We start from the raw sequence: 12,905 nt of genomic DNA, 5'->3' as shown, positions 1-12,905 counted from the left end.
CTGCCACTTAGGTGCTGCCGACGGCCGTGCGTGGGTGATGGTGCTCAGCCTGTCCCAGGGCCCACCTGTCCCCGCCTCACATCGATGCTTAATCACACAGGTGCTTTATAATTTACTTACAGGTCAGGAGACACCCTGGGGGGCAGGGGGACACAGCCTGGGGTTGCGGGGTCTGTGGGGCCTTCCGGTTTCCCCTGCAGACACACCCACGCGCACGCGCACGCGCGCGCGAGGACGCTGCTCCTCCACGCCCAGGCCTCAGGCGGGCCCCTCGGGGGGCAGGCGAGCTGCAGCTGCTGCTTTAACGGCCCCCGCAGCCGCAGGGTCAGGGTCGGGCCTGGCTCTGGCTCCCTGACGGGTCAGGGACACCTCTGGCTCCTGCTGGCTCACGTCTGACCTCACGCCGGCCGGGCCTACGGCCAGTCCGAGGTGGGGCTCCTGGGATCCCGTATGCGGGGTACCCAAACTTGAGGCCCAGGTCGCCGTTGGCCAAGGGGGTCACCAAGACCACGGGCATCTTCATGCTGTCCTTGGAGTCCAGGAAGCCCTGGTCATCTGACACCGCCCCAGCCGTGCACCAGATGCCCTGGAACTGCAGGGAGGGGACAGGGAGAGCTGGGGGGCAGCCCCTGTGCCGCAGCCTCCCTGACCTGGAATCGGGGGGCGGGGGCAGCTGCCGCTCATCCGTCTGAGGCCTGGGGAGTAGCCGTGAGCACAACCCAGAGGCGGGGCTGAGGGGCCTGCTGCCCCCCGCAGCACACCCACCCCGAGCTGGACGAGCAGACGGACGCGAGCTCTGTCCCCTGTCCCCAGACATGAGCTAAGCTTGGGCCAGAGAGGGTATGGGCAGGGCTGGGCTGGGCTACCCCAGCCCTCCGGCCTCTCTGGGTAGAACGCAGCCAGAAAGAGGCTGTCTGTGAGGAGCAGGTCTGGCCTAGGGAAGTCTGGACACACCTGGCTGGTGTCAGAGTTGGCCTGGGTGGGGACCTGGGCCCGGCCTGGGGATGCCGCGAGCAGCGCGAGGGTCCAGCCAATGAGCAGCACCTGCAGCGTGGTGGAGGGTGTCTCTCGTCGACTGCACGGGCTCAGGGTCGGGGTAGGAGAGTTGAGGTGGCCCCTCCCACTGCGCCTTTAGGCCCTCAAGACACCCTGGGGCGCTGGCATGCTGGGACAGAGCCCACTGTGATGGGCTCACGATCGGGGTGCACCCTGGAGCACCTTGGCCCAGTGGCCTCCAGCCACCCCCGGCCAGCCCAGGTGTTTCCTCCTGGGGAGGGGCCGTATGGCCCGAAGCAAGGGGAGGCGAAGGCCCGGCAGGCCCTCTGGGACGTGGCCCCCAGCCCTTGGCTGAGGCACAGCCTCAGGCCCCCTCCTCCAGGAAGCATCCCAGAAGTTCACCCTCACCTCTGAGCCTCACAACCCTTGGTGCCTGGGCAGGGCCTGGCTGAGGTCTGCCTGGGTGGGGTCTGATGGGCAGGCTGCAGTGGGCACTGCACATTGTGAGCCAGGAGGGCCCAGGACAGGGGCCTGACAATGGCCACGCCGGCCAGGAATCCGGGGGCTAGCAGAAGGTGAGGGACTGCGGGGAGGGGAGACCGCGCTTCGGGTCTCTGGCTCAGCTTTGGTGCCAGAGGCCTGGCGAACGGGCAGGGCCGTGCCCTTGAGGCCCAGGCCAGAGACCAGGGGACTGGAGACTCTCAGGTAGCCATGGGAGATGGGAGAGTGGCCTGTCTCCAGCCCACTCAGTCAGTCTGTCCCGGTCCAGGGGGGCACGGACACTCCGGCCACCTTCCTCTTGGTCCCCGCAAACCCGTATCTCTGCCCAGCCTGAGTGCACTAGTCCCACGCCTTCAGAAACTGCCCTGGGCCTCGGGCCTCTCCTGGACGGGGGGCAGGGGGCGGGCTGTGGGCACCTGACCAGAACCGGCTCAGCCGCCGCTGGGCCTTGAGGGGCTGTGGTGAGATCAGGGCCCCGAGTGGAGTGGGTCGGGGACGCGTCGGCGCTTCCCCTAAGCTGACCTGGCTTCTGACCCAGCCGTGTCTTCCACTCCACCAGGCGCCTGGCTAGCGGGCCCTTGCTCACCCCTTGGGGGTGTCATGCAGAGCCAGCCTCCAAGATTTTACAGAAGGGGTAGGGAGACCTAAGAGGGCGGCGGTCAGGTCCCGGGGGCCTGCCAAAGCCAGGCCCAGGGGGGCAACGACTGCAGGACAGACAGACAGAGGCCAGGCTGCTGACTTGCTTCCGGAGTTTATTCTCAGAGCTGGGATAAAGCCCGAGGGGGCAGGGCCGGTGGCGCAGGAGCCGGGGCTGGGGTCTTGGGGGTGTTGAAGGAAAAGGCCGAGCAGGGCAGCATGGCCAGGTCCTGAGGGCTGGGGTCACCTGGCCAAGAGAGCAGGACCTGTCGGTGTGGCGGGCAGCACCTCAGTCCGGGCCCTGGGCCCCAGGCCCCTGCTGGCTGCAGGCCACGGGGGAATGGCCGTCCCAGGGCCCCACCCCCTGATGGGGCCCTCCCCGCCCTGCCCTCCCCTCCCCTCCCCTCCCCTCCCGGTTCCTGTTCCAGCCGCCAGCCCCTCCTACCCCAGCGACCTCACGGAACCCCGGTGGAGCCCCCTCCTCCTCGGAGCAGCCCCATGGGCCTGGACCAGCCTTGCATGGTGGGTGGGGCTGTGGGGAGCGCGCACCGAGTGACCAAGTGAGTGAAGGAACGCATGGTGGGCACTGCTGGGTGAAGGCAGCCCCCAGCACCCCACTCACCTACGTGTTCTCCTCCATGCACTTGTCTGCCAAGAAAAGCCCGGGACAGCGGTCAGCGCCCCAGGCCAGGCCACCTCCCCCCCCCCACCTGTCGCTAACCCCCGCGGCCCTGGAGAGCATCTTGGTTGACCCTCAAACTGCTGACTGCATCACACCACCCCGCTCCCTGGCCCTGCTCCTCCAAACAAGGAGGAGGTCCCGTCTCTCCCTGGGCCCAGAGCAGGCTGCCTGCCCCAGGGAGGCCGTGGGCGCTGAGACTTCGGGAACCCCGTGCTGAGCCCCAGGGCGCTTGTCCCTGTGTCCCCATGGGCACACCCACCCCGCGGGTTTTGTTTCTAGGGCTTGCCCCCCACCGGGCTGGGGACCTATGTATCCTGGGGGCCGACCCGGGGCCTGGCACACAGTGGGTGCGTGGTGAACCCGGGGAGGGGGTGTTTCAGGCCAAGGTCACGCACGGTGTGGAGGACAGACCGCCCACACTCTGGAGGCCGTGTACCAGTCAGTGGGCGGTCGGCCGGATGAACCCCAGGCCTCAGCCACCCCCGAATCAGGAGACTGTGTGTCTGCCTGTAACCTGACCTTAATCCCTCCCGTCAGATTAGCGGCCCCTCACCAGTCTGTGGCAGGAAGACAATGCTATCCTCTGTGAAGCCCTGGGCCTTGGCGAAGGTGGCGAATTTCTCCTTGATCTCAGCTTTGGGGGCCTGGGTGCGGCCTGGGGCAGAAGGAGAAACCGCTGGCCTCCATCCGGGAGACCTCGCTCGGTCCCCACCCCCAGGCTTGGGGAGTCCCCAAGCTGCCCCGTGGGCCGGGCCTCAGGCCGGGCGGTGGGAGCTGGCGTGGGGCACGTACTGTAGAGCGTGGCCATGCAGAAGTCCTGGCCGGGGCCTCGGAAGCTCTCGGTGTAGAGCAGGGCATAGGCCTCGTAGTCCGTCTCCACCACCGACACCTCGTGGTTGCCGCTCCAGTCTGGGGGCCCAGGAGACAACCGCGGTGGGTCGGGGACCCCTGGGGAGGGCGCCCTCTGTGGGCCGGCGTGGGAAGGGCCCTGATGCTCCACCCTCTGTCCAGCTGCCTTCCCTGCCCCTCCCCAGCCCCCTGCTTCCTGCCAGCACAGCCCAGCGGCCCCAAACCAGAAGTCCTGGGGGCCCAGCAAACACACAGGCTCAGAAAATCGGGAGTTCATGGGACAGCCACAAACTCTGCAGCCAAACTGCTCTCGGGAGGAGGGGGAGGAGGAGAGATTCGCAGTGGGGAGGTCGTTGCCGGGCAGGGAGTGAGGAGGCCCGAGGTCCTGGGGCGGAGAGCTGCGGAAGGTGTGGGGGAAGCCTTGGGGGCAGCAGGACGGGGCAGCAGACAGCTGGGGAGATTCCATCCCGGGGCGGAGCAGCCATCACCGCCCCCCTCCATGTACTGCAGGGCAGGGTGTCACCCAGAGTCCCCGACCAGCAGGTGTCACTCCTGAGTTGACCCTGGGGTCTGGCGAGGGGCCCCACTCACGGGGGCTGGTATAGCTGTAGCAGCCTGGGGGGCCTGCAGGACGCAGCAGCAGAGTCCGGGTCTCACACTGGTCTTTCCTGTGGGCAGGTCACCCTCGGGTCAGGGGTCAGGCAGGGGTGGGGGCTGTCCCTAGACCGCGACCATGGGCAGGGAGCTCTCGGCCCCAGAAGCCCGCCCCGCCGCCCACCTGAGGAAGGTAGACGTGAGATTGAGGCCACCGTCCGCCGCGGGGGCCACCACCGACTTGCACATGGACAGCGCCTTCTTCTTCTCCAGGAACCAGCTCGAGTTGGAGGCGAGGCCCGAGGTGAACCAGAGCCCCAGGAACTGCGGCGAACGTCCCCCACCCTGGTCAGCCGGGACCCTCCCGGACGCGCCATGGTGGCCGCCCCGCTCCTCCCCCTCCCCTCCCGTCCCCTCCCCTCCCCCACCCTCCCCCGCCCTTCCCCCTCCCCTTCCCTCCCCTCCCCCTCCCCTTCCCTCCCCTCCCCCTCCCCCTCCCCCTCCTCCCCCTCCCCCTCCTCTCCAGCCCGGCCCCGCCCCCTCCACTGGGTCCGGCCTTGCCTGGCCGTGGAGCTGGCGCCAGAGGGCGCCGAGGCCGTCCCTGGAGGGGTCGGAGCAGGGCGCGGGGCTGCGAGACCCACTCCGACTGTTCCCACAGCTCCCGAGGGGGAGCGCGCCGCCAGCTGTGTGTGTGTGTGTGTGTGTGTGTGTGTGTGTGTGTGTGTATGTGTGTGCGCGCGCGCGAGCGCGGGGAGTGGGGGGAGGGTCGCGAACGCGCGCGCACTCGGTTGCTGTGGCCATCCCCTGGGGCCGCCCTGTGCAGCATCCCCATCTTCACGCTCGCCCACGGAGGTGTGTCCTAGGACCCAGGTGTGGAAGGTGTGCCTGTTTTCCCTGGGCATCGTGAGCTCGTTGGGCTAACCGTGTTGGGTCAGGGATGACGGGCACGCAGGTGATCCACGTGTCTGCATGTGCCGTGTGGGCGCTCGTGGACACAGGTTCTTCCCTGCCAGTCGGGGGTAATGTACCCAGATCTTGGTTGGCGAATTGCCCGGGAAGGCCTCTCATGGTCAGCCTCCTCCTGCCGGTCCAGCCCTCCTTCCCTTCAGCACCCCCTTCCCAGGGAGAAAATTGGGCCCCAGGGAGCACCCTGCTCCCTACACGGCCCTGTCCCGCCTTGGGGACCCGGCAAGGAGCCCCTCACCTTGTCCTCTTGGAAGTTGGGCTGCAGGGCGGCCTGGGCCTGGGTTGGAATCTGCAGGACCCCCAGGATCCCCAGCAGGGCCAGCCCTGTCCACAGCATGTTCAGAGCGGCCATTCTCCCAGAGCCGAGCAGGCAGCGCAGGCAGAGGCAGGCAGGAGGCGCGGAGGCCACCGGGGAGACCCCTATTTATGGGCCTGGCTTGGCCTCCACCCAGGGCACAAGGACAGCCCACTGGAGGCTCGTGATGCTGGGGGCAGGACAGGGCAGCTGAGCCCAGCGGCAGCTGAGCCCCCCACAGGGCTGCTTATGTAAGAGGCACTGACTAGGACAGGCCTGGGCGCTGCCACAGCAGGGTGAGCGGGGGCGGGCAGCCAGAGGCCCCTTCGTGGCTGGTCCTTTTTCCAGTCCCAGAAAGACCCGCGCAGCAGCCTGGATGGGGGCAGGGGGCAAGAGCCTCGGTGCTGCCCTGCCTCTGGGGCCTCTGGTCACTTCCCACCGGGGACTGGGAACACCCCACCCCCAGCCCAAGCCCTACCACTGTTCCGTCTCCAAGCCTGGCGACCCTGGGAGGGGAAGCGAGGCCCCGTTTGCACTGTATGAGTTTGATCCTGAAAGGCCCAGCAGGCCCCGGGGTGATGGGAAACTTGGGCCACGGTAAAGAAGCCAAATCTGCCCCCACAGAGGCCGAGGGCCAGAGTGCTGGGCACAGCTTCCCCCGACGGCCAGCTGTCGGGGTTCTGGCTGGGGCCCCCTAGGCACCTCTTTCAGCCCGGGGCCCCTCTGGCCTTGGGCGTAGGCCCATCCCCCACACCACGCAACCCCACCTGCACCAGTCCCGCCCACCCTGTGGAGCTCAGCCTGTCCTGTTACCTGGGGTGCTGAGGCTGGTACCTCCCCCAGTGGCAGTGGATGAGAGGGCCGCCTCCCTTCAGAGGCCTCTCTGGGTTGATGGGGTCCTGGGCCCTGTTCAAATCTGGCAAGTGTCACCTGTCCCCCTGGTTCTGTCCAAGGCCACCCCAGGCCAGCCAGGGCCTCAGCACAGGACTGAGTGGGGTCAAGGGCTCTGAGCAACGGTGAGTGGGGTGGGTGCGAGTATCTGGGGTACGGGCTGGGAGGGATGAAGCTGGGGAAGGAGGTCCCGTGTGTGGTGCAGACACAGAGGGGACGCAGCTGTGGCCGGTGAGGGGACAGGGGCTGATCACCCCAAGACACAGGCCCAGCTCCCGGCAGGGTGCGGGCTCCCGTCCCAGTGCCTGGCACCTTCCGCCCGGGAGCTGAATTCTTGGCAGCCCAGGCCTCGGGCTTTGGAATGGCCCCAAGGCGGCCGGAAATGATCGAGGGGGAGGTGTGGGTCAGGTCAACTGCCTGAATGGGACCAGCATGGGCCCTGCCACTCACATAGTGGGGGCAGGAGGGTGGGCATCAGGCCCATGGGGGTCCTGGTGAGGTCAGGGTGCCTGCAGCTAGGCCCTGGCTGGACCCCTCCCTGGGGCTGTGAGGCCGGCATGTACCGCCCTTTGTCGCCCCTCCCCAGTGGCCCAGGGGTCTGGGAGCGCACACTCGGGTTTCCTGCGGGGGGCACCAGGGAGCTCTCTCAGCGGGGCTGCCTGGGGGAGCCGCTGGGTGGGCAGTGCCATGCAGAGAGTCTCCTACTTTCTCACCGGTGCTGGGGCTGTGGGAGCCTTTGATGTACGAAGCAGAGGCCAACATGAAGCGGGGGGGGGGGGGGGGCAGAGAGAGATAGGAGGCACCTGCCGGGGGGGGGGGGCAGTGTGATGGGGGATGGGCGTGGAGGTAAGGAGGGCAACGGTGCAGGGGAGGGGGCAGAGGCAGGCCTGAGACCCCCACCCCTCTGGCCTGGCCTCCCATCAGCTCCCGCCCCTCAGGCACTGTTCATGCTCTAGGCTGTGTCGGGACAGTCCGTCAGAGCAGGCAGGAGTGGGGACGGGTGCCCGGACCTTGCACTGCCCCTGGGCTACCCTGGGAACCCCTTTGCAGCGCTGGGGACTTCCGTGGGCAGGGCTGGGCTGAGGCTGGGGCCCTGGACTCCTCCCCCACCCCGGGCTCTCCCTCAGGTGCCCCTCCAGCCCCTTACCCAGTCCTCCTGGAACTCGGGCTCCAGGGGACCCTGAGCAAACTGGGGTTGAGTGGGGGCTTGGGCCTGGCCCAGCTGCAGAGGACCCAGGGCAAGATTTCAGGGCCCAGGAAGTGGGTTCCTGGGCAGCTGCGGGGCCCGGCAGGTGGAGGAGGGGTCCCCCTGAGAGCCCTGTTGATGGGGACACCTGACATCGGCCCCCCAAGGGCCGATGAGTCCCTTTTGCCAGGTCCAGGTAGGGTTGGGCCATTGCCAGCAACTCCTGCAAGATTTCTGCCCCTTTCTTCCCTTCCCCTGGGGCTGTGCAGGACGGAGGCTGGGCACGGGAGCGAGAGGGGGATCCCACAGGCACCAGGACCCCCTCTGTGCCCTCTGCACCCCTCCGTTCTGCTCTGAGCTTGGCCCTGCGTGTGGTCAGCAGCGCCGGCTGGGCCATCTCCGCCCTCCAGGTGGTGGGTACGTGCTGGACATGGGGGTGGTGAGGCTCCTCCTGGCACCCACTGAGCGCCAAGTTGCCTGGTCCTGGCAGACCAGGGGCTGCTCCCTGGGTCTCAGGGGGACAGGCAGGTGGAGTGTCTGAGAGGGCAGGGTGCCTGCCCTGAGCCCGGGAGCCAGACCCTGGCCTCTCAGGAGCCCACTCCCAGCCCTGGCACCAGGAGAGACCCCCGGGAGGCTGACCTGGGGTCCCCGCCTTAGGTTCCTCTCCGTCTCTGGCCCATCGCAGAAGCTGGCAGCTCTGGGTGTGGCTGGGCTCAGGCCTTTCGTGGGCCTGGGGGCCACGTGAGCCGCAGACGTGGCTGCTCAGCGATCAGTGGAGCTGAGGCTGCAGTTTCCCTGGAGCCCAAGGCCCAGGCGTGAGGGGGGATGGGCATCTGCCTGGGAGGGAAGCTGCTGGGCTACAAGGATGCCGGGAGTTGGCCTGGACCTTGAGAGGTCACTGCTGCTAGCCCCCTGCTTCTGGCCCAGCAGGTCAGAGGCAAGCCCGGGCCCAGGCCTAGGCTTGATCTCCTTGGGGGGCAGTGACGGGTCCCAGTCCCCAGGCAGTATCCCCCAGAGATGGTTGGCCCTTCAGAGCTGAGGCTCTCCCAACAGCTGGTGGCCTCTCACTGACCGGTGGCTAATGGAGTGTCTGCTGGTCTTGGATTGGGGATTCACAGGGACCTCATGGACCCCACCTACTTGCTGCTTGGCCATCAGTGCCCCCAGCCTGCGGGAAGGGGCTCTGAGGGAGCACTGAGCTGGTGGGCAGGGGAGGCCCCACTGGACCCCACCTCACCCTTCAGGCCTGTCCCCTGCCCTCCAGAGGTGGCTCACAGCCCCGGAGATCACCCCATCCAGCATGCTTCTCCCATGGGGGGATCCCCAGCCAGTAGATTTTAAGTAGAAGAGGGGCAGCGCCCAGGGTCACCTAGAAGCTTCTAGACAGAATACTCCAGAAAATCACCGAAGGCCTCATCCCCTTTCCCTGCCCACTTTCCCAGCTCCTGGACTGGTCCAGCCTCCAGGGCTGCCCTGGGAAAGACCCGAGGCAGCCCGGTGGAGAGATGGCCAAAGCGGAGAGTGGCCGTGCTGCCTGGTGGGGCACTGGGGCTGGAAGTGGGGGTGGGGCACTGGGGCTGGAAGTGGGGGTGGGGCACTGGGGCTGGAAGTGGGGGTGGGGCACTGGGGCTGCAGCATGAGACCACCAGGGCTGGGTACCGACGGGACAGCCAGCTTAGGGCTCCTCCGGGTGCAAGAAGCTCTCCACACCTCCGCCTGGGCTCCCCAGAGGATAGCTGCTCTGAAGTTTAAGGAAGCACCCCAGACTCGGGGTGTCCCCAGATGAGGCCCTCTCTGACTTTCTACGCAGACCACAGGGGGCCCACTCTTCCCCCTGTGCTGGCCCGGCCTCTGTCTCTTCGTCCCCTCTCTGCTTTGGGTTGGCCACTGTCGACACCTGGTGATGACCATGTCTCCACCTGGCGTCTTCTTTCCCAGCCCAGGAGGTTGGGCTGCCCCAGGAGCCAAAGCTGGGGGAGGGCCAGGGGGGTGGGATGAAGCACTGCTGCCAGACCCCAAGGGGCCCAAGGATGGTCACGGCCAACCCGAGGCTCCTCCTGGCCAGCAGGAGCCCAGGGCCGGCTGGCTGCCTCTGGAGAGGTAGAGGGGCTGCAGCATTCTGCCTTAGAGAGGGGCCTGGCAGGGCTGTGGGGAGAGCGGCCTGCCCCCCACCACGGCCCGCAGCCCCCAGCCTCCCACAGGTGTGACACTCTGGATTGGGTGACCAGAGCAGGTGGCTCCCAGAAGCATCCAGCCCGGTGGGGGGTGGTTGGAGCTAAAGCATGTCCCCTCACCTGTGGAAGGCTGGGTGCACGGTCTCTGGGTAGGAGGGGCCTGCGGGCACCAGGTCTCCTGGGAGCATCCACGGATGGGCCCTCCTGAGTCACTGCGGCCAGGCTGGGCCGCCCCTCCCCCCGAAAGGACCCCAAAGCCAGGACTGTTTCTTGTGGGGTCTTCCTCATCCAGGGCCTCAGTGGAGTCTCCTGATTCTGGAAGTTTTCTCGCCCCTGTGACCTGACCATGCCAGGCTGGCCCAAGGCGCTGCAGGATCTCCTGGTCCCGCCAGGGGAAGCAAGGCCACCCCTTGGGCCTGGGCCTGAGGTCCTTGGACCTGGGCCTAAGTATTCTCCTGCAGTGGGCACTCCTGCCTTTCACTCAGGGCCCAAGGTGACCCCTGGTGGGGTGGAGCCACGGCTCTGATCAAGGCCTGCAGCAGGGGGGCACCTAGCAGGGGTGGTGCTGGGCAGGGCTCACCTTGGCCAGGAGCGTGCCCAGCCCTTGGGGGCGGTTGCCGGGGAGTTAAGTGGGGACAAACGTCAGAGAGGACACTCAGGCTGCCCGGCCTGGGCCTGCGACCCGGGGCTCTGGGTGCCGCCCCTCAGCCCCAGGACGCCACTGTCGTTGTGCAGTCCTGCCGGCCCATCCAGGCACCAAATGTTTATTCCTGGTGCGGGAGGGGTGAGGGGGACAGATGTGGCCTCGGGAGACGAGGCACAGGCAAGGCCTTGACCGGCTGTGAGGATGGGGTCAGCCAAGGGCCAGGCTGGGCTCCAGAGGGGGTGGGTCCAGCATTTCACGAGGGCCCGGCCTGGGCCATCTGAGAGCGGGGAGGCCAGGCAGAAACGGGGCAGGCGCTGGAGAGCGGGAGGCCTGGGGCGCAGGGAGGGAAAGGGGCAGGGCCTCTGGCTGCCTCACCTCGGTAGGCGCTGCCTGGGCCCCAGGAGGCCCCCAGTTCCCCAGCCTTCCTCACAGCCCCCTCAGGCCTTGGGGGACACTCGCTCTGTGAGGCCGGGGCGCTGGTCGGAGGGGCAGGGCCTGTTTGCACAACCCCTGCCCCCAGCCCAGGCTCCTCAGGCAACGCCCGCGGGCCCCAGGCTCACTGCAGAATGGGCCGCCGGGCACAGAGGGCGTGCATGTGCCTGTGAGCGTGCGTGCACCCGAGGGCGTCCTCCCTGTGCGCACGTGTGCGTGTGTGGGTGTGTAAGTGGTGTGCGCTCATACGTGAGCTCTGCGTGTGTGCGGTTATCACGTGTAAAGGGCCAGAGACAGGAAACACCAGGGACGCTGGGAAACGCTCCTGAAGCGAGGGGACAGGGTGGCCCAGGGCAGGGGGACCTAGGTGGGGAGGGGGTGGCCCGGGGTGGGGGGACCGTGTGGAGGGGGGAAGGTGGTCGGAGCAGGGGCACCTGGAGGTCCGGGCAGAGGCAAAAGAGGTGCCTGGGTCCGGGGTCCTGGTGGCGGCCTGCTGCCTCCGCTCCGTGCTCCTGACGCAGTTAAGGAAGGCTGGGTCGGGGCCTCTCTCACCTGCTGGGTCTCTTCTGAGGCCCTGAACCTAATTGTGTCCTTGCAGCGTTAACCTTTCATCTCAGGACTGCCCCCTCCCCAGCCCCCCAGCACAAGTCCCACGGGCCTGTCCCCTCCTTCCCTTGGTCACACAGAAGGGCCCCTGTGCGTCCTCTCTGCCCTCAGGGTGACCCTCCCCTGCCCTGGCCTCCCCATTTGACAAGCTGTCCCCCCTCAGTCCCCTCCTCCGTGCCCCTTGTCCAGGGCCGCCCTCGCTGTGCCTTTGCTTGGCCGCTGCCCTTGGGACCTTCTGCTGCTCGACGGGTCCTGCCTGGGACCCTCTTCCCGAGCCCCAGCCCGCAGCCTTGCTACCTGGGTCCTGATGATCTCCTTACCAGGTGGACCTGGGCCAGGACAGGCATGTCTGAGGTCTGGTGCCCACCCCAGCTGGGCACACAGCCCCTCCTCAGTGGACACTGCCGCCTGGCCCCTGCACCTCAGCCCCTCAGGCTCCCGGGCCCCTTCCCCAGTGTCGGCCCCCGGTGCCCTGCCCCAGCTACCGCAGACCTCCCAGCGCTGCTCTGGGGCAAAAGGCAGTGTGGTCACGGGAGATGCCCAGCGTCTGGACAAACGCGACAAGTTTCTCCCTCAGCTCAGAATTCAGCTCCTTCCTCGGCCCTGTGACCGAGAAAGGGGTGAGTCCTGGGAGGAGCCTCCCTCCAGACTGCGCCCCTCTGTCCTCGTGGCCCTTGACCTCCGCGTGGAGCGCCAGGGAGAAGTGCTGACAGCTATCTCCACCCCGCGCGTCTCCTCCTGCTGGTGGGGGGCTGCTGAGCATGGCCTCCCTCTGGGTGCCCCCCAGGCCCCCCCTGGTCGCCCTGTGACCAAAGGAGCAGCTCTGGGCCCTTCCTGGGTGGGAGAACCCCCTTCCAGGCCTCCGAGGGGTCCTGGTCTGGCCGCCCCTGGGGACAGGGCTGTGGACCCCGTGTGCGCGGGCTGGGGCCCCGTGGGGAGTGCTTGGACAGAGGGAGGAGGGAGGAGGCCCCCGGTTGGAGGGGCTTTGGGGACGGGGGGCGGGGCAGGTGGGTGAACCGGGTCGGGGAGGCTTGGGTCCTTCCGGAACAGTCCTGTTGCCACATGTCTCCCGTGGCGGCCCATCCCTCAGGGGAGCCTGGTGGGAAGCCTGGCGGATGCAGAAGTCGGGTGTCCTGGGCCCGTCTCTCTGCCACCAGCCTGGACCTGGGTACCTTCCTCCTTCCAGCCGAGCTCTGGCTGCACCTACCTGGCTCCTCTCCCCATTGCGGGGAGAGAGAGCAGGTGCCCGGCCCGTGCTGGCCACCCTCCCTCGAGCTGTTGGCCTGCCCGCCTCCAGGCAGGGGCTCTGGGTGTCCAGCTGCATCCTGAGGAGAGAGAGGTGATGGCAAAGCGATGGTCGTCCTTGAGCTTGAAGATCGCTGAGGCTGCCCTGAATCAGGACTGGTCCTCCCCGAAGGTGCTGCCTGCTGGGCCACGAGGGAATGCCGCCC

At 67.7% G+C, this 12,905-nt stretch overlaps 1 protein-coding gene across 1 annotated transcript; it reads right to left on the bottom strand.

Annotated features, from left to right (window-relative positions):
* Nucleotides 1-3,189: 3,189 nt before the first annotated feature.
* PTGDS (prostaglandin D2 synthase) lies at nucleotides 3,190-5,576 on the bottom strand. Its single transcript, XM_022578123.3, is given in 6 exon segments — nucleotides 3,190-3,361; nucleotides 3,364-3,470; nucleotides 3,608-3,724; nucleotides 4,256-4,332; nucleotides 4,443-4,582; nucleotides 5,463-5,576. Coding segments are annotated over 6 exon segments (714 nt in total). The 3' UTR covers nucleotides 3,190-3,202.
* Between the last annotated feature and the right edge of the window lie 7,329 nt (nucleotides 5,577-12,905).

The sequence above is a fragment of the Delphinapterus leucas genome, chromosome 6, assembly GCF_059928025.1.
Source record: "Delphinapterus leucas isolate spDelLeu-1000000601 "Yukka" chromosome 6, BTC_Dleu_Yukka2, whole genome shotgun sequence".
In the NCBI taxonomy this organism is placed as follows: domain Eukaryota; kingdom Metazoa; phylum Chordata; class Mammalia; order Artiodactyla; family Monodontidae; genus Delphinapterus; species Delphinapterus leucas.
The sequence above is the reverse complement of the archived record's forward strand: the minus strand, read 5'-3'. Positions and strand labels throughout refer to the sequence as shown.